Source organism: Salmo salar, chromosome ssa22 (genome assembly GCF_905237065.1).
Source record: "Salmo salar chromosome ssa22, Ssal_v3.1, whole genome shotgun sequence".
In the NCBI taxonomy this organism is placed as follows: domain Eukaryota; kingdom Metazoa; phylum Chordata; class Actinopteri; order Salmoniformes; family Salmonidae; genus Salmo; species Salmo salar.
The window spans coordinates 22928428-22954540 of NC_059463.1; the positions used below are offsets into that span (position 1 = coordinate 22928428).

At 43.9% G+C, this 26113-nt stretch overlaps 2 protein-coding genes across 2 annotated transcripts; both read right to left on the reverse strand.

The window, feature by feature from the left end:
• Window positions 1-16064: 16064 nt before the first annotated feature.
• Window positions 16065-21343, reverse strand: LOC106582948 (guanylin). The gene is made up of 3 exons (XM_014166591.2): window positions 21060-21343; window positions 19542-19728; window positions 16065-16596 (listed from the first exon to the last, which is right to left on the reverse strand). Exons 1-3 carry the CDS (start codon window positions 21129-21131, stop codon window positions 16526-16528), a joined length of 330 nt encoding a protein of 109 aa, XP_014022066.1. The 5' UTR covers window positions 21132-21343; the 3' UTR covers window positions 16065-16525.
• Window positions 21344-24352: 3009 nt separating this feature from the next.
• LOC106582947 (guanylin) lies at window positions 24353-25744 on the reverse strand. Its single transcript, XM_014166590.2, has 3 exons — window positions 25572-25744; window positions 25027-25222; window positions 24353-24807 (listed from the first exon to the last, which is right to left on the reverse strand). Exons 1-3 carry the CDS (start codon window positions 25653-25655, stop codon window positions 24749-24751), a joined length of 339 nt encoding a protein of 112 aa, XP_014022065.2. The 5' UTR covers window positions 25656-25744; the 3' UTR covers window positions 24353-24748.
• Window positions 25745-26113: the final 369 nt, after the last annotated feature.

A 26113-nucleotide genomic window follows, 5' to 3' on the forward strand; every position in this document is an offset into this window, starting at 1 on the left:
AGTGGTAGGCCTGATCCCCGACAACGACTAGACAGCCTATAGGGAGGAGGTCAGAGACCTGGCCGGGTGGTGCCAGAATAACAACCTATCCCTCAATGTAACTAAGACTAAGGAGATGATTTTAGACTACAGGAAGAGGAGCACCGAGTACGCCCCCATTCTCATCGACGGGGCTGTCGTGGAGCAGGTTGAGAGCTTCAAATTCTTTGGTGTCCACATCAACAACAAACTAGAATGGTCCAAACACACCAAGACAGTCGTGAAGAGGGCACGACAAAGCCTATTCCCCCTCAGGAAACTAAAAAGATTTGGCATGGGTCCTGAGATCCTCAAAAGGTTCTACAGCTGCAACATCGAGAACATCCTGACCGGTTGCATCACTGTCTGGTACGGCAATTGCTCGGCCTCTGACCGCAAGGCACTTCAGAGGGTAGTGCGTTCGGCCCAGTACATCACTTGGGCAAAGCTGCCTGCCATCCAGGACCTCTACACCAGGCGGTGTCAGAGGAAGGCCCTAAAAATTGTCAAAGACCCCAGCCACCCCAGTCATAGAATGTTCCCTCTACTACCGCATGGCAAGCGGTACCGGAGTGCCAAGTCTAGGACAAAAAAGGCTTCTCAACAGTTTTTACCCCCAAGCCATAAGACTCCTGAACAGGTAACCAAATGGTTACCTGGACTATTTGCATTGTGTGCCCCCCCCCCCCCCCCAACCCCTCTTTTACGCTGCTGCTACTCTCTGTTTATCTTATATGCATAGTCACTTTAACTATACATTCACGTACATACTACCTCAATTGGCCCGACCAACCAGTGCTCCCGCACATTGGCTGACCGGGCTATCTGCATTGTTTCCCACCACCCGCCAACCCCTCTTTTTACGCTACTGCTACTCTCTGTTCATCATATATGCATAGTCACTTTAACCATATCTACATGTACATACTACTTCAATCAGCCTGACTAACCAGTGTCTGTATATAGCCTTGCTACTCTTATTTTCAAATGTCTTTTTACTGTTGCTCTTTACTTACCCACACACACACACAGACACACACACACACACACACACACACACACACACACACACACACACACACACACACACACACACACACACACACACACACACACACACACACACACACACACACACACACACCTTTTTCGCACTATTGGTTAGAGCCTGTAAGTAAGCATTTCACTGTAAGGTCTACACCTGTTGTATTCAGCGCACGTGACAAATAAACTTTGATTTGAAACTTTGATTTGGCTGGCCCACCACCACAGAAAGCACTGAGCTAGGCTGAAACACCTGCATTTTGGAGCTGCCTTACTCAAGAAAGCAAAAAAGGGACAATTTTTGTATGCGGCTTTAATAACTCAGTGATTTTTTTGTACATTGTTTGCAAACTTATATGTCGAATAAAAAACATGAGCTGGCGCACACCCAGATAAAATTATTATTATGCTAACTGATATGTGACATGTATTAATGCCAAAATAACAGGCCCTGAATGACGGGTCGCCACTGATCTGATGATATATCTGTAATCAAGTGTTATCTTTTGTATTAATTATTGGGAGAATTTAACAGTTTCAACCTTGATAACATACATATTCAAGTATACTTTTAACTGTCTTCCCTATTTACTGATATGTTGCTTTAAATTACAGTAATATAAGAAAAAATAAGTCTAGAATGTATGGCTTCTTCTGTAATACACATATTTAAGTACTTTGCCTTCAATGAAAGAGGCCAATTTCCCCAACTGTTTTCATCTCCTGCTCCATCACAAACAATACTAATCAGAAACCAACTAGGCTGATAGTAGAGATGTAGATCTTCTTTACATTGTTATTCATACTGTACATCCCCCACCCATCATGGAACTACCACTGTCTTCCCAACAGGAGAGGATAACTTTTCTCAGTAAGCACCAAAGGAGACTACAGTAGTCCTGCAGTCAGTCCTTTGATGAATCTGGCATGTGAAATGTGGGTTTTGGATTCTCACGAATATTTTGGAGATGGTGCATTCCAGCATTGTAATTTTGGATTCTCATTGTTTCCCTGACCACAGCTCACAGCCCCTCTCCTGGAAATAACAATTTTGTTTGCTCTTTAGAAAGTCATTGGCATGGTACACATCTTATATAAGTTGTGAGTTACTTTTGAGTTGTGGATTGTTCACCAGATGTCTACATTTCACTACACTGCAGTGAAACAGGGTTATGATTGGTCCTGAAAAAGATCTGATTGTATCATCAAAGCATCTCACACTTCAACATGATTTTGGCATCAAACGCCCATCAGCTGCACTGACTCATGCTGTCAGGTCAGATAATGCTACCAATGTGTGAAATCGCTCTTACTCCCCACAATGTCTGTCTTTCTTTCTCTCCATCATCCTCCCTCTTACTGATTCTCGATATTGCTCCATCTCCCTTTCTCCATCTGTATCTCTACTTCTATCTTCCCATATCTCTGTGATCTTCAGTTACACCCGGCTGCTGATCTCCAGCCCTAGAGTGACTCAGTGGGCCTGAATAATTGAAAAAAGTGAGGGTGTGGTGAGCCAGGCAGGGGCTGTCAGATCAAACTGAGACAGCAGGAGCAGGCTGACAGCTACGGGCCTACTGTATAAAAGGATCAGTGAGGCTGCAAGAAGACGCTAATGCTCTCTTTTTCAAAGCAGAGATCCTCTTCTTACCCCCTCTGGGCCGGCCAACCCCCATGACCCTGCTCCCCAGTGATTGCACTCTGTTGAGCGCCATTATTAATCAGATTCACAATGCTTCACAAAGCCACATCTCCAATCCTTTCTTCCATACATACAAATGCCACAGCCAATCACACAGTCAATTAAATCTGCATAGGCAGAAACGTACTTCATACAGTAAAATATGGTGGTGGTGGTTGTTAAGGTCAACGGCATCATGAACTTTAGCAAGTACCAGGACATTTTAGCCCAAACCTGGTTGCCTCTGTCAGGAGGCTGACACTTGTCAGCAAGGCAATAATTGCAAGCACAAATCAAAATCCACAAAGAAATGGTTACTTGACCACAAAATCAACATTTTGCATGGGCCATCTCTGTCGCTAGAATAGAACCCCATTGAAAATCTGTGGTTTGAATTAAAGAGGGCAGTCCATAAGAGTAGACAAAGGATATCAAGGATCTGGAAAGATTCTGTATGGAGGAATGGTCTAAAAGCCCTCCCAAACATTTGAGAAAAAGGCTGTGTCGAGATTGAAATGAGTGATTAAATATATATATACTGCTCAAAAAAATAAAGGGAACACTTAAACAACACATCCTAGATCTGAATGAAAGAAATAATCTTATTAAATACTTTTTTCTTTACATAGTTGAATGTGCTGACAACAAAATAACACAAAAATAATCAATGGAAATCCAATTTATCAACCCATGGAGGTCTGGATTTGGAGTCACACTCAAAATTAAAGTGGAAAACCACACTACAGGCTGATCCAACTTTGATGTAATGTCCTTAAAACAAGTCAAAATGAGGCTCAGTAGTGTGTGTGGCCTCCACGTGCCTGTATGACCTCCCTACAACGCCTGGGCATGCTCCTGATGAGGTGGCGGATGGTCTCCTGAGGGATCTCCTCCCAGACCTGGACTAAAGCACCCATCAACTCCTGGACAGTCTGTGGTGCAACGTGGCATTGGTGGATGGAGCAAGACATGATGTCCCAGATGTGCTCAATTGGATTCAGGTCTGGGGAACGGGTGGGCCAGTCCATAGCATCAATGCCTTCCTCTTGCAGGAACTGCTGACACACTCCAGCCACATGAGGTCTAGCATTGTCTTGCATTAGGAGGAACCCAGGGCCAACCGCACCAGCATATGGTCTCACAAGGGGTCTGAGGATCTCATCTCGGTACCTAATGGCAGTCAGGCTACCTCTGGCGAGCCCATGGAGGGCTGTGCGGCCCCCCAAAGAAATGCCACCCCACACCATGACTGACCCACCTCCAAACCGGTCATGCTGGAGGATGTTGCAGGCAGCAGAAAGTTCTCCACGGCGTCTCCAGACTCTGTCACGTCTGTCACGTGCTCAGTGTGAACCTGCATTCATCTGTGAAGAGCACAGGGCGCCAGTGGCGTATTTGCCAATGTTGGTGTTCTCTGGCAAATGCCAAACGTCCTGCACGGTGTTGGGCTGTAAGCACAACCCCCACCTGTGGACGTCGGGCCCTCATACCACCCTCATGGAGTCTGTTTCTGACCGTTTGAGCAGACACATGCACATTTGTGGCCTGCTGGAGGTCATTTTGCAGGGCTCTGGCAGTGCTTCTCCTGCTCCTCCTTGCACAAAGGCGGAGGTAGCGGTCCTGCTGCTGGGTTGTTGCCCTCCTACGGCCTCCTCCATGTCTCCTGATGTACTGGCCTGTCTCCTGGTAGCGCCTCCATGCTCTGGACACTACGCTGACAGACACAGCAAACCTTCTATCCACAGCTCGCATTGATGTGCCATCCTGGATGAGCTGCACTACCTGAGCCACTTGTGCGGGTTGTAGACTCCGTCTCATGCAACCACTAGAGTGAAAGCACCGCCAGCATTCAAAAGTGACCAGAACATCAGCCAGGAAGCATAGGAACTGAGAAATGGTCTGTGGTCCCCACCTGCAGAACCACTCCTTTATTGGGGGTGTCTTGCTAATTGCCTATTATTTCCACCTGTTGTCTATTCCATTTGCACAACAGCATGTGAAATGTATTGTCAATCAGTGTTGCTTCCTAAGTGGACAGTTTGATTTCACAGAAGTGTGATTGACTTGGAGTTACATTGTGTTGTTTAAGTGTTCCCTTGATTTTTTTGAGCAGTGTATATTTTCAGCTAACAAAACCCATTCAAAATAGTGAAAAAAATCTGTATTGTGAGTTTATGGTAAGTTCTGTCTCCAGTCCCACATGTACCCAGCCTTTCTGCCTCAGGGCATTTTCTTCACTGTAATCCGCTGTCAGTAATGTTTATAGGATCTCAGGTCTTTGAAACATCTTTGTGACTCCTAACTATTATATGGGGATTTCAGTTGGTGATTGAAGGCTTTTCCAACCCTTCCATTCTATATTTTTTTATGTGTCAATTCAGTTGATTTCACACAATGTGTAACGGTCGTCGTATGGAGTAGACCAAGGCGCAGCGGGTTGAGTGCTCATTTTAACTTTTATTAGAACACTGAAAAAACAAAACAAGAAAACGAACGAACGAACAGTAATGCGGGCTATACACAGCTATGCAAAAAACAACTTCCCACAAAACCCATTACAAAAACACCCCTTTATATAGGACCTTCAATCAGAAGCAACGAAGAACAGCTGCCTCCAATTGAAGGTCAAACCAATAACCCTAAACATAGAACTAGAAAGACTAGACTAGAACATAGAAATATACTAACATAGAACATAACCAAAAACCCCGGAACACTCTAAGCAAACACCCCTCTACATAAACACATAGCCCAACAAACCCCGAAACACTCTAAACAAATACCCCCTGCCATGTCCTGACCAAACTACAATAACAAATAACCCCTTATACTGGTCAGGACGTGACAGTACCCCCCCCCAAAGGTGCAGACCCCGGAGGCACCTACACAAAACACAAAAATAAACCCAAAATAAAAAATAAACCTAAACTAAAGGGAGGGAAGGGAGGGTGGCCACCATCACCGACGGTTCTTGTGCTACACTCCCCCTCCCCAATCCTCCTACTGTGGAGGTGGCTCAGGCTTTGGCCTTAGTCCCTCACCTAACCTGTCCACCCCCACAGAATACCTCGGGCTGAAGCGCGTCGCTAGAGACCTCGGGCTGAAGCTCGTCGCTGTAGACCTCAGGCTGAAGCGCGTCTCTGGCTGCAACGATTCCGGACTGTAGGGCGACTCTCGCTGCGCCGATTCCGGACTGTAGGGCGACTCTCGCTGCGCCGATTCCGGACTGTGGGCCGTCTCTCTCGGCTCCGGACTGTGGGCCGTCTTTCTCGGCTCCGGACTGTGGACCGTCTCTCTCGGCTCCGGACTGTGGGCCATCTGTGCTGGCTCCGGACTGTGGGCCGTCTCTCTACGGGGCACTGTCGCCGGAAGCTCTGAACGGGGCACTGTCGCCAGAAGCTCTGGACGGGGCACTGTCGCCAGACACTCTGGACGGGGCACTGTCGCCAGACACTCTGGACGGGGCACTGTCGCCGGACACTCTGGACGGGGCACTGTCGCCGGACACTCTGGACGGGGCACTGTCGCCGGACACTCTGGACGGGGCACTGTCGCCGGACACTCTGGACGGGGCACTGTCGCCGGACACTCTGGACGGGGCACTGTCGCCGGAAGCTCTGAACGGGGCACTGTCGCCAGAAGCTCTGGACGGGGCACTGTCGCCAGACACTCTGGACGGGGCACTGTCGCCAGACACTCTGGACGGGGCACTGTCGCCGGACACTCTGGACGGGGCACTGTCGCCGGACACTCTGGACGGGGCACTGTCGCCGGACACTCTGGACGAGGCACTGTCGTCGGAAGCTCTGGACGGGGACTGCGCACTGAAAGCCTGGTGCGTGATGCTGGCTTTGGAAGTGCCAGACTAGAAACACGCACCTCAGGGCTAGTGCGAGGAGCAGGAGTAGGACGAGCTGGACTGGGCTGACGCACTGGAGGCCTGGTGCGTGGGGCTGGTACTGGAGGTACCAGACTGGAGACACACACCCCAAGGCTAGTGCGAGGAGCGGGAACAGGACGTGCTGAACTGGGCTGATGCACTGGAGGCCTGGTGCGTGGTGCTGGCTTTGGAGGTGCCAGACTGGACACATGCACCTCAGGGCTAGTACGAGAAGCAGGAACAGGACGAGTTGGACTGGGCTGACGCACTGGAGGCCTGGTGCGTGGTGCTGGCTTTGGAGACACCAGACTGGATACACGCACCTCAGGGCTAGTGCGAGGAGCAGGAACAGGATACACTGGGCCGTGAAGGTGCACTGGCGGTCTCGAGCGCAGTACTGGCACCACCCTTACTGGCTGGATGCCCGCTTCCCCCTGGCAAATGCGAGATGCTGGCACCGCGCACACCGGCCTGTGAATGCTCGGCCTCGACGCCTTGCGCATCACCCCATAGCACGGGGCCTGACCAGTAACATGCTGCCTCCGGTAAGCACGGGGAGTTGGCTTGGGGCTTAACCCTGGCCCAGCCAAACTACCCGTGTGCCCCCCCCCCCAAACAATTTATTGGGGCTGCCTCTCAGGCTTCCATGCCAGCCGTGTTCCGATATAACAGTCCCAGGCCATTCCAGCCTTCCTCCATGGTCCAGCCCCGTCCAGAATTTCTTCCCATGTCCATGATTCCCCATAGTCCATATAATTCCTCTGCTGCTCCTTACCCCGCTGCTTGGTCCATTTGTGGTGGGAAGTTCTGTAACGGTCATCGTATGGAGTAGACCAAGGTGCAGCGGGTTGAGTGCTCATTTTAACTTTTATTAGAACACTGAAAAAACAAAACAAGAAAACGAACGAACGAACAGTAATGCAGGCTATACACAGCTATGCAAAAAACAACTTCTCACAAAACCCATTACAAAAACACTCCTCTATAGAGGACCTTCAATCAGAGGCAACGAAGAACAGCTGCCTCCAATTGAAGGTCAAACCAATAACCCTAAACATAGAACTAGAAAGACTAGACCAGAACATAGAAATATACTAACATAGAACATAACCAAAAACCCCGGAACACTCTAAGCAAACACCCCTCTACATAAACACATAGCCCAACAAACCCCGAAACACTCTAAACAAATACCCCCTGCCACGTCCTGACCAAACTACAATAACAAATAACCCCTTATACTGGTCAGGACGTGACACAATGTGCCCACCTTACAGTAATAAAAAAGGCGTCTGTCTTTTGTTTCCTTCCCAGTTATTCATTTCTGTGGTGTAGTTCATACACATGCATGGAGATGTTGTGATGGATACAGTACAGAAATACAACATACATTTACTTTAGTGAACCAAGTGAATTCTGGGAGATGGAAGTACACCGTACTAATGGAAGAACAAACCTCTTTGGTGGTCTGAATATTCCTGTTTATGTGTGCTCTGTTATATGCTGTGTATTTATACACAGGATATGTTGAGAGGCTTATTAAACAAAGTAAAATATTTATTCAACTCTATTTATGGACCAGACGCAGACTGGACGAGCAGAATGAACGGTAGATTTACAGAATATTGTTTTCACAGGGTGATACTGTTCATCGGTTCCTACCGGCCAGACGGAACACAGGCTACACTGTAGAAGAACCAGCCACAGCCTACACTCTGTGTATCTCAGACCACACATCGAGTATCCACAGCAGCAAGGGAATGACAGAGGGAGAGAGAGAGAGACCTGACTCCTGAGTCCTGATTCTCCCACAGTCTTTCTCCTCCCATAGGGAGTTCCTTGTTTCCCAGTATTCAACAACTGGAAATGTCTTAAAAATGTCTTTATATAGTTATCAAACCATGGTTGTTGTTCAAGCAACTTTGATAAATGCACAGGTCTCAATGTCGTACTTGGTATTTTAGTCACCTAACTGTGAATGTCAATAGTTCACACAGCAGGAAAATTATGGATTTGTCATTTTCTTGTAGACTTTTGGAGTCCTCTCATTCCCCCAGAATCCAAGCAGCCATAGGTTTTAAATCACATTTTGTGAGAGAGAGGCTTTGATGTGGGAGAGCTACTAGACTACTCCTATGATCCCTGCCTGCATCTGCCTGGGTCTCCCTGCCTGTCTTCCCAGTGTGTTGGCTCTTTCTCACAGCTGCAAGCTCTTACAGTTGATCCACAGGGGAGTGAAGACCATCCCCCAATCCCTTCAAACCCCACAGAGAGAGAGAGGCCCAGTCTGATTTTAATGAGCCTCTCAAGCCAGAGCGGCGTCGCTACACAGTAGTTTAACCTGAGAGATAGCAATTTAGTGAGCATACATATTATGTGGAGCAACGGTTGGCTATAATAACAACAACATAGTCACATTTAGCTAGACAATTGCAGAAGGATGATTTTGCTGAATAATATGTTATCAAAAACAAACAAATACACCAGTAATAAAATCACTCTATGTGTGTCACGTGCATCATGCAGTACTCTGGTCAGTTTCGTAGTCCTGTTCTGAACTACAGTATGACTGGCTATACTGTTGTGTCTCTGTTCTAGTAGTACATGTCTGGTTGGTTATAGATGTGTATTATAAAAATACAAATCTTTGAAAGTATACAGTCATTTGTGGCTCTGTAATTTCATCACACAAGGACTGTTTGACCCTTGAACTCTTACTGCTCTCAGGCTTTATCATCCCTGCGGTGTTGCAGCTGAAGAGGATAAACCAAGAGTAACACAGAGGACAAGTCAATCATTATGTTGAAAGGAGGATGCATTTGTAATATTTCACTTGCTGAATCTGTGGGTTTTTGAAGATGAGCATGATGGTGAAAGTGTCTGACCTGGCCTCAGAAAAACAGCACATGATGAAGCCAACAGATAGAGCATTTCTCAAACCGGAGAAAGAGTCCCTTGAGCCTAGTGAGGACAGAAAACGAATCAACCGGCCCTTTTTGAACATTCCTTTTGCACTTGAGTAACCACTCATGTTTCTGCACAGATCAGTGGATCTGCAGCTTCTCTTTGCTGCAGCTAATCATATCGGTGCTGCGTTCATAGACGGCATATTCATCTGATTATCTCCAAAGAGAATGACTTGCCAAGTATGGTTAAAATCCAATTAACCTGATTTCTGAACTTGAAGCTCTCCTCCCAAATGGGTGCCACTCTTGATAATGTGCCCAATTACTACACATATTAAAATAATTTGCATCATTATATTGTAATTACCAAAACGGGAGTGGTTACCGCTCGTTAGTCTAAAGGCATCTCATTTTCTCATTCAAGCTGACAGCATGTGATTGAATGTTTGACGTTCTTTTGAAACAGGGAACCCTTTTGGTCTTGATGAGTGTGCGGTGGAAGGCTCCAATACTCTCATTCATCCATTGATTCTTTAGCTAAAATGCTACACAGTGTATTACTGCAACTTGCTAAATCTGACTTGTAAAGGGCCTATAGGAAATTGTTACCTCATGACTGAAAAAAGACAAAACATGTCACATTAAAATATTTGTTTAATGTTCCACTTCCTGAAGGGCCGTAGCCAGGGTCTGAGTCCCTGGCCACGGCCCAGACTGGCTTTGAAGCGTTCTAACTGACTGAGCTTACTTTTTAACACACAAACACAAGCATGCAGGCATAAGCACACAAGCGCGCATGTGCAACCACACGTGCACACACACACATACCTCACGGGCAAATCCTTTTTGATGATGGGCAAACCTCTTGAAGGCAGAGGAAAAAACAATGTTTATTTCCAGCAATTCTACATATTTTGCCATGGGGCAGAGAGAAACAATTTCAGTTTAACAGCTCATTTCCTGCAATTCTACACATTTTGCCATTGGGTGTAGAGAAATGTTTGCAGTTTTAAAGCAAATTTCCTGCAATTCCATACATTTTGCCATTGACATGTTAATATGATATCTGAGTGAGAGTGACTAACAAAATCAAGGGATCAAAGATAAAAGCCTAAAATAAATTCCCCCCCAAAAAGAAGAAGTTTAACTGACGCAAAAAAGGAAAGTTGTTACATCCTTCTGTTGTTACATCTTTCTGTTGGTTGTTGGTGCATTGGGTGGTGGTTTTGGTCAGGTTGGAGGGGGACAGTGGCTTGGGGGGTGGGTAGTAGATGGGGAGGTTTTTCAGAGGGGACTGTGGGGGGGGGGTCTTGGATGGTTGAGAGGCATCTCTCGAGGGGTACTGTGGGGGGGATCTTGGATGGTTGGTGGCCTGGCGGTTGGGAGCTTGGGCTGGTGCCCTGAGAGGTTGCTGGTTCGGGTCCCTGATTCAAATGGGTAGGGATCTGTCCTTGTGAACTTGGGCGGGGCGCTTGACCCTGGTTGCGCCTGTGGGTCGCTCTGGATGGGAGTGTCTGCTGGATGACTGAATGTAATGTAATATTGAGCGGCTTCACTGCAGGTAGATTTTACTGTATGTTTAAAATATATATAGTACCTGTCAAAGGTTTGGACACACCTACTCATTCAAGGGTTTTTCTTTATTATTACTATTTTCTACATTGTAGAATAATAGTGAACACATCAAAACTATAAAATAACACACATGGAATCATGTAGTAACCAAAAAAGTGTTAAACAAATCAATATATATATATATATTTATAAACTGGGTGGGGGTCGAGGCCTGAATGCTGATTGGCTGAACGACATAGTATACCAGACCGTATACCATGGGTATACCATGGGTATGACAAAACATTTATATTTTCTGCTCTAATTACGTTTGCAACCAGTTTATAATAGCAATAAGGCACATCGGGTTTGTGATATATGTATATATCAATGGGTGCCACCTGGAGGTGAAGTCTCTTGGGCACATGCCCTGAGTGCCCGGTTGGTAATTCAGCCATGATCACTACAAGTTTAGATATCTGGCTAGACTAACTAGACTAATTTACCAATCACATTTTTTTGCTGACATCAGCTAATTGAGAGACTGTCAGTAAGTGACAAATAACAAGAAGAAAACTGCTGATGCACAACCAACTGTGTCTTCATATGTAGCTACGGCCCTGACATCCTGCTATGTCATAAACATCCGTTTATACATCTAAACATCAGGCCAAGCTTCAACTCATTTTGTCCTACTTGCTGTCCTTTTATGTAACTGTTAGATGATAAGCTTCTGCGAAGTTCACCAGATTTCTCTGCTGCTCTTCCTCTTTGTTACTCTTTAACAGAGAAGGCATTCATTCAATGACTTCCACTCGTACTCTAAACTCCATAGCTTATTTCAAAGGAGAGACTGAGAGTGTTGGGAAGTGTGTCATTAAACAAACAGGCTGTTCTCAGTTGGTAATTAACAGCATCTAATCCCTGCTCTTTCCCCTATCTCTCCATCTGGCTATGAAATGGGATTCTTAACTAATTCCAGTGAGAGGAGGCAGAGGAAACTCAGCTTCAGAAAGAAAGCCTACCCCTCATTCCCACTGCTGAGGAGAACCACAGCCAGACAGCTAGCAACAACCTCAGTTCAGCTCAGGTCATGCACTGCTGTGCTGTGTTCACACACCTTCCAGGAGAACATAACTCTGCAGTAATCATAACTCTGCAGTAGTCCATTTGTTTGACTGGGCCTCCAAAGGAGAGTTAGTTTGAGGTCAGATAGTACATTGTGAGTAAATTGTACACAGAGAAACTGGGTGATAAATTATTGTGTAGGTGTGACGCTCGTCGTAGAGAGGAGACAAAGGTGCAGCGTGGTAAGTGCTCATGATCAATTTTATTATAACTCAGAACACTAAACAAAACAACAAACAAAGGAAACCGAACGTCACGTTCTGCAGGCTTTCACTGAGCTGTACAAAAACAAGATCCCACAACTGAAGGAGGGAAAAAGGGCTGCCTAAGTATGATCCCCAATCAGAGACAATGATAGACAGCTGCCTCTGATTAGGAACCATACTCGGCTAAACACAAAGAAATAGAAAACATAGAATGCCCACCCCATGTCACACCCTAACCTAACCAAACGAGAGGAAATAAAACGTCTCTCACAGGTCAGGGCGTGACAATAGGTGGATGTTTTTGTTTGCGCTGAGGACAAACTTCTCTTGTGTTATGATTTTGGATCTGATGTTGCGGCTCATCTCAACCAGCCAAATTAATCATTTGATTAAAGGGAATGCACACAAATAAAAATACACTGTTTGGATTTCATAAATGGTTTCCATTGACATGCAAATGTTTATTTTTGTGTTATGTGTTCCATGCTGTTAACTTTGTTGGGATGATTTGATGTGAATTATCTTATTCCCCTTTGTGCCATTAATTATTTATTTTTGAAACACCATGGGTCTTGGTAAAACTGGATTGAGCCTCTGTAGTTTTAAATGGGGCAATTTAAAACTACAACATTTACATAATCTAGCACATTTTCTTTTCTTTGGGAAACACCTAGCCCAATAATGGACTAATGGACCCAAACATTACTCCTTATAGTCCAAGGGCCTTACATGTTCTGTTTACAGGAGAATTGGCAGCCAAAACATTCAAATACTCCATATTAACTTTTGTGGTGTCCATCTTCCATGTACACACAGGTGTTTGGAGACACATATAGCTAATTAGCACAGGCAGTCAACTCTGTCTTCCGTCTGTTTTCTGTAAACAAGGACTGTACATGGAAATATGGTCTTGTGAGAACCCAAACCTTATACGGGTTTGTAGTAATTTAAACGTTAAAAAAAAGCTTTTTAAAATCAAATCAAATTTCAAATCAAATTGTATTTGTCACATGCGCCGAATACAACAGGTGTAGACCTTACAGTGAAATACTTACTTACAAGCTCTTAACCAACAATTCAGTTTTAAGAAAAATAAGTGTTATGTAAAAAATAGTAAAAACAGTAGCGGGGCTATATACAGCGGGTACTGGTACAGAGTCAATGTGCAGGGGCACATGTTAGTCAAGGTAATTGAGGTAATATGTACATGTAGGTAGAGTTAAAGTGACCATGCATAGATAATAAACAGAGAGTAGCAGCAGCGTAGAAGGGGGGGGGGAGAAGAAGGTACAGAATGACCACATTTGAGCCATGTTAGCGTCATGCGCTCTCCAGACTATTACCATGTTATTATGACTTTATTCTCTGCTGTGATGTTAAGAGACTTCCAGTCATTGAGCCAATGCTAGTTAGTATTGACACGCAAAACTATCTCTAACTTCCTTCCTACTGCAGGTAGAGACATAAAAATGGTATCCACGAGTTCACCTGACTCTAGGTATGCTGGTAGAAAAACGCCTTAATTGCAAGAATCTCGCAGTGTCGCTTTAAGTGAAAACACATTGTTTTCTTCTATCCAAAACTCCTTGAATGTCTTTCATACAGTTTCATTTATTTTTTATGTCATGCTGTTGTTTCCATTGGTAGTATTATCATTGGCCATCTTGAAAAGCTTTGAATGTCCTCAAAGCTTCACCAAAGGAGCTGAGCAAACTGAGTCAAACACGGTACAAGCTAACACAGCCAGTAATGGGGTTTAATTCATAATACTGTTCACCTTTTCCACAGTCAGATGTCTCTCTGCCTGCCTGCTGTGATAAATGTCAATAGAGGGAGTCAGTCAAAGCAATACTGACCAGTTTTTATTTGGGTTTCCCCTCTTCCATGTAAAACAACTGTTGAAAAGGATTTTGTGACCCCCGCACTGTGCTCTGTACAATCATGTTTCTTCTCAAGCCCTCTTTTTCATGTCACTGGGCTGGAGTTGATCCTTACTGCATGTCAAAACATCCTCTACAAATACTAACATTACTATAATTGTGGTTTTTGAATGATGGTCCTTTGAAGTGATGCTGTTATCTATTTGCATTTTGTGACACATTATTTATTATACAATCGCTGTTATAAACCATCCCCACCCACCAATCATAGTTATAATCATGGTTACATTCAAAAGAATGACAAGGGCTTGATAAGAAATCCAAAAAACATAAATAACCATCGTCAAAGCTCAGTTGGGCATGATACACAGCATTATGGGTAGTGTAAGGTAAAGGAGGAACCTGGGGTAACGCTGTATTTGATAGACCATCTGTAGATGCGCTCAGTAACATTTCAACTAACCACCTACTAACCCTAGCTCTAACCCTAACCTTAACCCTTATCCTAAACCTGAACGTAACCCTTAGCCTCGCCCTAGCCCTAACCCCAACCTTAACCTTTATTCTCAACCTAACCCTAACTGTAACCTTAGCAAGCAGTTGCTTATCAAAATATAGTTTATCACCAGCTGTAGAGCATCTACAGATGGACTATCCAAATGCAAAGTGTAACCTAACCTGGTGCTAGGTGGTCTCGTGTGGCTCGGTTGATAGAGCATAACGCTTGCAATGCTAGGGTTGTGGGTTTGATTCCCACTGGGGACCATTGTGAAAAATGCATGCACTCATGACCATGAGTCACTCTGCATAAGAGTGTCTTCTAAATCAGTGGTTCTCAAATTGGGGACACCCAGATGTTTCAGAGCTTTGTTGTAGCCCTGAGCTAGCTCACCTGATTCATCTTAGTCAAGGGCTTGATGATTAGTTGACAAGAATCAGGTGTGCCACCTCTGAAATAGTTCAAATGAATGGAATAGCTGGGGGTTCCTGAGGAGAGGTTTGAGAACCACTGTGCTAAATTACTCAAATGTAAGGTGATATTTACATGGTAAGGTCTGCCCTCTGCTGGTTTAACAATATTTTGCTAAAATTAAATGTATAACATTGGAAATGTGGACACCTGCTCGTTGAAAATCTCATTCCAAAATCATGGGCATTAATATGGAGTTGGTCTCCCCTTTGCTGCTATATCAGCCTCCACTCTTCTGGGAAGGCTTTCCACTAGATGTTGGAACATTGCTGCAGGGACTTGCTTCCATTCAGCCACAAGAGCATTAGTGAGGTCGGACACTGATGTTGGGTGATTAGGACTGGCTCGCAGTCGCCGTTCCAATTCATCCCAAAGGTGTTCGATGGGCTTGAGGTCAGGGCTCTGTGCAGGCCAGTCAAGGTTTTCCACACCGATCTCGACAAACCATTTCTGTATGGACTTCGCTTTGTGCAAGGGGGCATCGTCATGCTGAAACAGGAAAGGGCCTTCCCTAAACTCTAGCAGGGCAGAAATTTGACGAACTGACTGGTGGGAAAGGTGGCATCCTATGATGGTACCACTTTGACACTCACTGAGCTCTTCAGTAAAGCCATTCTACTGCCAATGTTTGTCTACGGAGATTGCATGGCTGTGTGCTTGATTTTATACACCTGTCAGCAACGGGTGTGGCTGAAATAGCCGAATCCACTAATTTGAAGAGATGTCCACATACTTTTGTATATATAGTGTATGAATAATTTTAGCTGTTTCACTATCAATCCATATTGAAACAAATGAACAGTGTCAGTAAAGTAGATATATTTCGAAATATTTACAGAATCAGTCCATTTACAGTAAATGTGGCAGAGTATAAACACATTCAGTCTGGTGGAAGAAATGGGACAACAGATTAGACACAATTTGATTAGCAATAGAAATTTATGATTCACAGTTTCTACAGTGAATTTATCACATATTCCATGGTAATCCATGGAAACGTCAAGAACATCTGGACATTACTGTTCATTTAAAGCCTTTTGCTGAATTATAAGTAAATTGATTTTGGCCGTACAGCTCAAACAACATCAAACACATAACATTCCTCAACTGTATGCAATTTGTCGATGAATGGCCACTGGCACATGGATAGGATGGGCTTATTCATGCCCTGGCTTCATATGCGATGCAGATCTGAAGGTGAAGATGTGTGTTGTAGATAGGAAAGCTTCAGAGGATTGTGTAACAGATGGTGGCAGTCTTACGGTAGACATCCAAAGCACGCGGGGTGGGCACAGATCTCACACAGATCTGGAGACTTGATGGCATCCACTGGAGAGAGACAACAAACACAGAAGGTTAATATATGCCTATGGCTGCTGTAGTGTCAGATACAATGCTAATATTGACAACGGGAGGAAGTTAATCAGCCTCGTTAAAGGGCTTGCAGAGCAATAGAGAGGCATGGGAGTGCTCTTTGTCTTGCACATTTTATTGCACTCAAATGCTGTTTGTTCCGTTTTAATTGGGCTCTTGTGAGTAGAATCACTCGTGAGCAACACACATAAATCATGTCGTTAAGTGGAAGGATATATTATACGCAGGAATCATTCTCTTTTGGCAGCAGGACTGGCTGTGTCCAGGCCAACATCTCCTGCTTGTTGTAGCAAGCCGTCTACTGCTACATCCTGTGTATGTGGTCCAGCTCTCTGGTAGAGCTAACAAGAGGTGCTATGAAAACGCGTTCCTCAGTCTCCGAGAATTGCTTTCCTGGGTTTTCCATGTGTGCTCATGTGGAATAAAATAGGAAATATGTCAGTACTGTCACATCTGTGATCTGGCTCTCTGATCTCACAGCTTTGCTCAAGTAGTCATGTTGTTGATCGTATAAAAATGATGAATGATATGGGATGGTTGTATTGTCTCTAAAACTCAGTAAATCCTGTCAGGTTACAGAGCACTTTGGCTGCTGGTATTGGTGGTTAGAGGTCATGTCAGCTGATAACAAGGCAGATAGTAATCAGTGTTTCACTGAAACCACTCAATGTGCTAATGACTACCAATGTATGCTGAACCCTTCAGAGTCAATCCCTTGAGGATGGATTAGGTTTCCATTATCATTGACTTCAAACGCCTTTCAATCTGCATACACCCTTCCCTGAGTACACAACATAAATTCAGTTCAGAACAGGCCCCATAGGGAGGTTGTGGGGTCTTTAAAGAGTAGTTCACTATTTTACAACTTGATTTTAGATGACCCTGAAAGTAGACTATGGGCCAGGAAAAACTGTAATCCATGGTTCAGATTCCTTTAAACAGCTATTACAAGCTTCAGCTAACTTTAGCCACCGCTAGCTAAAACTCAATGGAATTGATGGGGACATGTGAACATGTTTTTTTTATGGCCAAATTACATTGATTTCACCTACATTGATTCTTAGCTAGTGGTGAAAGTTTGTAATGGCTGTTTAAAGAAAACTGAACCATGGATTACAGTTTCTCCTGGCCCATAGACTACTTTCAGGATGAGCAACCATCCAACAAGTTGTAAAATAGTGAATTACTACTACTTCTATAAAGAGTGTCTTAAATAAATCCCATGGTGCCCCCCCGCCAGGAAAAAAAAAAAATATATGAAATGGGGCCTCCCGAGTGGCGCAGCGGTCTAAGGCACTGCATAGTTGTGCTTGAGGCGTCACTACTGATCGGAGTTCAATCCCAGTCTGTGTCACAACCGGCCGTGACCAGGAGTCCCATAGGGCGGTGCACAATTCACCCAGCTTCGTCCAGGTTAGGAGGGTTTGGTCAGTGTCACAGTTGTTGTAAGAGACGGACCAAGGCGCAGCGTTTGTTGAGTTCCACATATTTATTTAAAGTGAAACTTCTTTAACCAAAACAATAAACTAGCAATATAACGTGACTACGTGGTGACACAAGCACCAACACAAACAATATCCCACAAACACAGGTGGGAAAAATGGCTACTTAAATATGATCCCCAATTAGAGGCAACGATTACCAGCTGCCTCTAATTGGGAACCATACAAAACACCAACATAGAAATATTGAACTAGAACACCCCCTAGTCACGCCCTGACCTACTACACCATAGAGAACCAAGGGCTCTCTATGGTCAGGACGTGACAGTACCCCCCTCCCAAAGGTGCGGACTCCGGCCGCAAAACCTGAAACCAACTGGGGGGGGTGACTAGTGTTGGTGGCGGCTCCGGTGCAGGTCGTAGCCCCCGCCCAGACCCAGCCGGGCTGAACGCCGTGCCTGGACTGGGCACCGGCGCAGAGGAAGGCTCCGGCCTTGGAGCGGTACTGGATGCCGTGCCTGGACTGGGCACCGGCGCAGAGGAAGGCCCCGGCCATTGCGCTGGGTTGGCTGCCGTGCCTGGACTGGGCACCGGCGCAGAGGAAGGCTCCGGCCTTGGAGCGGGACTGGATGTGGGGACAACAGACTGGAATAGAGAGCGATTGAATATGTCCGTAAACACACCAGTCTGCGCATGCTCAGAGGACACAGCTAGGGATGCTGTCTGGGCCAGCAGCCTTGCGAGGGTTAACACGTTTAAATGTTTTGCTCACATCAGCCACAGAGAAGGAGAGGGGGGGGCGCAGTCCTTATTAGCGGGCCGCGACGGTGGCACTGTATTATCCACAAGCGGGATAATGTTTAGTTTGTCTGGAAGTGTGACGTTGGTGTCCGTGACGTGGCTGTTTTTTTTTTTTTGTGGTCCATGATTTCCTGTAGACCCTGCCACATACGTCTCGTGTCTGAGCCGTTGAATTGCGACTCCACCTTGTCCCTGTACTGGCAGTTTGCTTGTTTGATTGCTCTGCGGAGGGAATAACTACACTGTTTATATTCAGTCATATTCCCAGACCTCTTTCCATGGTTAAATGCGATGGATCGCGTTTTCAGTTTTGCGCAAATGCCGCCATCCATCCAAGGTTTCTGGTTAGGGTAGGTTTTAATAGTCACAGTGGGTACAACATCTCCAATGCACTTCTTTATAAACGCACTCACCAAGTCAGCGTATAGGTCGGTGTTGTTCTCTGAGGCTGACCGGAACATATTCAAGTCCGCGGAACATATTCAAGTCCGCAGGATCTAAACAGTCTTGTGTTTGAATGCTAAAATGTGCAGTTTATACATTTTTACAACAGATAAGGTGGATGGGGCAATAAGACAAACCATTTTTAAAGTCATATAACGATATTGAATTACAATATTTCAGTCCACCCACTGTTTGTTTATGGTACAGCCTTACCTAGCCTGGAGAAGACCATAGCTGCCTCTTTGCCCTGGCACACTGGATAGAAGGCCTGTGGCAAGACAGGGTTGTTACAGACAGAGACCATGTTGGTGTTGATCAACCGCAGGTTAACCATGGCATCTGTGTCGATCAGCTCCTTCAACGCTTTCACAGCCTCTAGGGGATAGCTCCTTTCTCCATCCTGGACACAGTTAAACACATGGATGAGATGGTGAATTCTCTCATTTACCCTTGCATAATCCTTGATTTTTCATGTTAGGTTGTCATTATTAGACGACCTAATGTGTTGTTCCACTATGAAGGTGACAGGTTTACACAGGTGATTCTCATAGCGTAATAGATTATTATACAGATAAGCCAATTAATAACCTTGTGAATGAGTTCAAAAGAAGTATGACAGTGTGTGGATTCCAAACAAGAATGAATAAACCACAACAGAATGCATTGCTATATGATAATTAAAACCAAACAAAAAGAAGCTAGCTTTTTAATGCTCTGGCAGTCATTGTAAATTGTAGTTTGTTCTTGATTGACTTGCCTGGTTAAATAAAAGTTGTAAAAAATAGAGAACAGTGTCAAATGTTGATGCACTCCTCTCACTTGACAATGGCCCCACATCTCTTTAATGGTCTATCATGAAGTTAAGCTCTTAGTCAAAGTGCACCATGAACTCTGTCAGTGTGTTGTTGAAAGTGATCTATTTCTTTATCAGTGTGTTGTTGAAAGTGATCTATTTCTTTATCAGTGTGTTGTTGAAAGTGATCTATTTCTTTATCAGTGTGTTGTTGAAAGTGATCTATTTCTTTATCAGTGTGATGTTGAAAGTGATCTATTTCTTTATCAGTGTGTTGTTGAAAGTGATCTATTTCTTTATCAGTGTGTTGTTGAAAGTGATCTATTTCTCTAGTTCCACTAACTTATCTTCACACGTGTGAACCAGCATCTCTAAACTCCAGACACTTACAGATATTGTTAATCAAGTAACAAACTGTCACGACTTCCGCCGAGGTCGGTCCCTCTCCTTGTTCGGGCGGCGTTCGGCGGTTGACGTCGCCAGTGTTCTAGCCATCGCTGATCAATCTTTCATTTTCCATTGGTTTTGTCTTTATTTTCTACACACCTGGTTTTCATTATCCAATTACATGTTCATGTATTTAACCCTCTGATTCCCCCATGTTTGTTGTGCGTGATTATTTCTATGTTCAGTTCGGTTCATGATGGCTGGTTTTTCCACGGGTGCTGTGTTCACCGTGCGTAATGTTTACCGTTGGTTATTGGTCAAGTGTATTTGTTTACCTTGTGCCTTTGGTTTTTGAGTAAAGTTCGTTGCTCACTCATTTTGCTCTCCTGTGCCTGACTTCATGCACCAGCTACACTTACCTTCTGACACAAACCCTATACACCTCCAAGAAGAATGTCCTTATCCCATGTCAAAGACAACAAAGAGTTACAGCACTAGTCACACAACTCTAAACATTTCTGACCGTGGGCATAAAGAAGAGATATACTCACCCTAATCTCCACACTCAGTGAGCCCCAGAGGATGCAAGAGGTCAACACGAGACAAACACTCAGTGGTTTCATTTTCAGCTTCGCCCGGATGTCTCAGAGAGCCTTGAGATGCAGAGAGAGGAGCCTACAGCTTGAATTGAGGTGTGCCTCTGCTCTGCCCTTTATAAACCCATCGCTGGACAGATTATTAAGTCACTTATTAACGTGGGGCTGGAGCCCTCTTTACCCTGGGTACCTGATAACAAAACACAAACGTGTTATGCCACAGGATCCTCTTTTTTTTCTTTATCCACATCTGTACATGCCCCTGTCACTATGTTGTTTGTATGCTTTTATTGTTGACATGTTGTTCCATATTGACATCCTTAGTGCCAATTAAACATCCTATAAATCTAATTTCTCCCATCTCACCCACAGTCATTCATCATTAAACCCTGATAACAAAGCAACAGGCTATCTGTCCAATTGTATAGTGGTTGTTTGCATTTTAGGTATGATAGTGACTTTGTCAACATTGTTTGGATAGGTCTGTCTAATATTTGTGGCGTTTGCAATCTGCAACAAGGAGGCTGAGGCTGTAATTCAATCAAATCTGCCACAACAATGCATTTGCTGTGACTTCATTTACCATCTACCCATGACGTGCATACACTTCCTTTGGCTGGGAACTGGAAGCATCTACCTATGATGAATATACCTGATAGTACTAGAGGTACCGTTGTCTTTGACCATGGGAAAAAGAGATTCTGCTTAATGGGGCAGTATGCAGTTCAAACAACAACAAAGTGGGAACCTGACACTGTTTTTGGTAAACAGCTGAGGGATGGGCTGGGGAAATGTAACCACTGTCAAATTCATAGACAGAGATATGGATGCAAGGACAAACCAGACATTACATCAAAATGATAGTTTAACCATGTTTTGAGGCCATACAGCGTTTACAATTACATTGTTTTCAAACAATGGTGTAAAAGAAGCTTATATTTTGGATGTTACGACAGTTGAACTAAGCTCATGAGGCATTTATAACTTATATTCTTCAAGAATCAATGGGTACATATCATTAACTTAAAAGTCCAATACTTATAATACTGAAATGTACATTTGATTGAATTTAGTTATTTGGCTACATGTTGATTATTTTTTACCCACTAGTGACACAAAGGATATTGTATCAGTTGTCTCTTTGCTTGTCAGTCAGCATTACAAAGAGAAGGTGGTAGAATACATACTTTCAATTTTCTAGCACATTCAGTCTGGCTCTGAGAGTAAAAATGGTAGAATGGCCTAAAAACACTGAAGGTTGCTAGTGATTGTCTCTTTGTGCTTGTAAACTGTATCATTATTTTTCTTTAACGCCAATAATAATACTTAACTACACATCTAAAAAACAAATAACATTGGGAGCATCAACTACATTAGGGACGGGCACTTGGGATTCTAAATTAAAGACTATAATATGTAGATTTTCTGAGTCAGGTGTGTTTGGTATTTGGTATTTTATTAGGATCCCTATTAGCTGCTGCAAAAGCAGCAGCTACTCTTCCTGGGGTCCACACAAAACATGAAATAATACAGAACATCAATAGACAAGAACTGTAACTGCCGTCGAAAGGAGTAGATCAAGGCGCAGCGTGGTGAGTGCTCATCATTAACTTTTAATAGAACACTTTCAACAAAATGAACGACAGCTAAACAGTTCTGTCAGGAACATGAACTAAACAGAAAGTACCCACCCACAAAACCCAAAGGAAAACAGGCTGCCTAAGTATGGCTCCCAATCAGAGACAACGATATACAGCTGTCCCTGATTGAGAACCATACCCAGCCAAAACAAAGAAATACACAAAACATAGAAAAAAGGACATAGAATGCCCACCCTAGTCACACCCTGGCCTAACCAAAATAGAGAATAAAACCCTCTCTATGGCCAGGGCGTGACAAGAACAGCTCAAGGACAGAACTACATAAAAAATGTTTAAAGGCACACGTAGCCTACATATCGATGTATACACACAAACTATCTAGGTCAAATAGGGGAGAGGCATTGTGCCGTGAGGTGTTGCTTTGTCTGTTTTTTTTAAAACCAGGTTTGCTGTTTATTTGAGCAATATGAGATGGAAGGAAGTTCGATGCAAAAAGGGCTCAGAATTTGTTATGGATTTGGGGACTGTGAAAAGACCCCTGGTGGCATGTCTGGTGGGGTAAGTGTGTGTGTCAGAGCTGTGTGTAAATTGACTATGCAAACAATTTGGGATTTCCAACAGAAGAGGTGATGCAGTCAGTCTCTCCTCAACTGTTAGCCAAGAGAGACTTGCATGCATAGTATTTATATCAACCCTCTGATTACAATGAAGAGCAAAATGTGCTGCTCTGTTCTGGGCCAGCTGCAGCTTAACTAGGTCTTCCCTTGCAGCACTGGACCACACGACTGGACAATAATCAATCAAATGTAAGGATGTAAGGATGGTAAACCATTTGTTACTGGGTTAAAGCCCTTCTTACATCAGCTGTTGTCACAAAGTGCTGTACAGAAACCCAGCTTAAAACCCCAAACAGCAAGCAATGCAGGTGTAGAAGCACGGTGGCTAAGAAAAACTCACTAGAAAGGCCAGAACCTAGGAAGAAACCTAGAGAGGAACCAGGGTATGAGGGGTGGCCAGTCCTCTTCTGGCTGTGCCTGGTGGAGATTATCAAGATTAGACAAGATTAATCAAGATTAGAAAAAACTAGAGCCTGCAGAACTTGCTTTTTGGAGTGTGGTGACCATGGGAAGGATGGGGCAATAAGCTTCCCACCCTACAGGTTCAAAATACAGAGCAGAATCTGGAAGATTGCCGGTTCAATTCCCAGCACTGGCAACAGTGAGAGTTATAGGATTCGAAGATCTACAGGTACTAGCCAAAGGGTTGCTGTTATTTATTACTGTTGTGCAATCTACTACTGTCTATGAATCTACAATATATACCAATGAATCAATGTCTAGGTAGTGAATCAATGTCTAGGTAGTGAAGCAAAAGCACAGTGACAATAGAATAGATTGTGGGATGTAAATTGTGCACTGGGGCAGCAGTTAGCCTTAAGATTAACTATTAACCTCTAAATGTGTGTGTGCGTGTGCGTGTGTGTTTATGCGTGTGTGCGTGTGTTTGTGTATGTGTTGGGGAAATACAGAAATGTCAAGTTTCAACCAAAAGTGAATAAAGTATTATTCTTTGTGTTGTGCCAATATCAGCCAGTTTATCAGGTATATTCTATTCAAGGTTTTCTGATGCAGTTGGTAGACCACTCACTCTCTTCAAAGATTTTTTTATTAAACATGAGGCATTTATAAACATACAAAAGAATGCAAAACCTCCAAAACAAAAATACATCTCTACATTAAATAAGTACAAAGACTGGTAAGATAGAACTGTAACAAATCAACATTTCCAAAATAAAAGTCAAGTGATAAAAGGGAAAGAAAATACGTAGACAAATAAGTGCTGAATATGCTCCAAAGTAACATTTTCTAGAAAATGAGCTGCCATCATTTAATATATTTTTTACATTTTTGGTCCAGTTATCTTTCGGGCCAATCATGTCTGAGGATGGCAATTTGAATACATGAAGTCCACATTGTTGTCACAATATGCAGAATGATAATGTGGGTGGCTTGTCTTCTGCTGGCAGTCAAGTCGATATCTTGCCTAACAGCCTGTGCAGGCAACAAAGGCACAGATCTCACAGATGTCTATAGGCACAGTAGCTGGAAGAAAGAAGAGAAAGGTACAGTGTTAAAAACATGTTTCAAAATCACTCAATCACTTCAAACTACAACCACATATTGCAGAGACCAACTAGCATAAAAGACATGTTCTGATCAATGACTCGCCATCAGCAAATTATAACGGTCTTATCACAATCTGGTCTGTTCCACCAAGTTGGACTATAGTGGATATTATTCTATAGTGTGGCCTTTTCTTACCTAGTCTTGAGAGAGACATGCTGGCCTCTCTCTGCATGCACAGGGGCATGAACTCCTGTGGCAGGGAGGGGTTAGCACAGACGGAAGCAAAGCTGGTGCTGGCGAGACGAGGATTCTGCTTCCCGTTTACACTGCCGCTCTCTGTCAGCTCTTGGAGCTTCTTCACTGATTCCAGTGAGAAAACAAAGTCGCCCTCCTAGAGAGAAGAGAAGAGAGGAGAGAGACACGGTTAGAGAGAGCACCACATCAGTGAGTCATATTGGGGACCCGGCCAATCATAAAGATGCTTTACACATTCTATATGTGACAAGGATGCCCATAGAGTTGTAATGATAGCTTGCACCAAGTATGCACTTTGTTAAAAAAAAATCCACTCTGAATTTTGTCTGTTAGCTACATTGCGAGGGTTAACAAACATTATTTTCATTAGTTTACAATTTTTGTCCAATTGAGTATGAGTTTGAATCTGATATTACTGCAGTCTATAGTCTTCATATTATAATGCATTATATTAAGGTAAACCTTGCTGTAGGAGGAGCCCTTACCTGCACTTTGACTTGGACTGCGTGGGCTTCAGAGACCAGATAGAGAGCAAGGAGCACAAGAGCAATGGAGAGAATGGTTTTCATCTTGTATTTTGACAGGTTTGCTTTGAGCCTTTAGTCTTGCTGTTGTTGGTGTGTTTGGAAGGTTGTCTCACCTCATTCTCTGCTCTCCATTCATCTCCCTTCTGCCTTTTAAAGGGTTGACTTTCAACTCAGCTCAGCCTTGCTGGCCTGGGATTGGCTAAGCTGCACATGGGAGAAAAGTATTTCTCACGGTTTAATGAGTAGTGATGGTGGATTTTAAATGGTCATAAAGGGAGATTCATAAATCCTCTCTGACCTCATCCAGTGTGATGCTTTTATGGACCGCTACTTGATACCTCCACTTACCACGTTGGTTAACAAGTAATCCCTGTAGTCACACAAACTGTCTTTATTCTGATTCTGAACAAACTTTGCATAGTTTACACAAGCCACACTTTTCTGGTGTTTGAAAAATATTTTTGTTACAATTTATCTGTTGTCTGCAAGGATGGTAAAAA

Excerpts from the sequence above, each read along its gene's own strand:
- LOC106582948 (XM_014166591.2), bottom strand. The coding sequence starts at position 21,131 with ATGAAACCACTGAGTGTTTGTCTCGTGTTGACCTCTTGCATCCTCTGG. Across the intron at positions 19,729-21,059 it reads CACTGAGTGTGGAGATTAGG|GATGGAGAAAGGAGCTATCC; the intron begins GTGAGTATATCT and ends AACTGTGTCCAG. Across the intron at positions 16,597-19,541 it reads TATGGTCTTCTCCAGGCTAG|TGGATGCCATCAAGTCTCCA; the intron begins GTAAGGCTGTAC and ends GTCTCTCTCCAG.
- LOC106582947 (XM_014166590.2), bottom strand. The coding sequence starts at position 25,655 with ATGAAAACCATTCTCTCCATTGCTCTTGTGCTCCTTGCTCTCTATCTG. Across the intron at positions 25,223-25,571 it reads CAGTCCAAGTCAAAGTGCAG|GAGGGCGACTTTGTTTTCTC; the intron begins GTAAGGGCTCCT and ends TCTTCTCTCTAG. Across the intron at positions 24,808-25,026 it reads CATGTCTCTCTCAAGACTAG|CTACTGTGCCTATAGACATC; the intron begins GTAAGAAAAGGC and ends TCTTTCTTCCAG.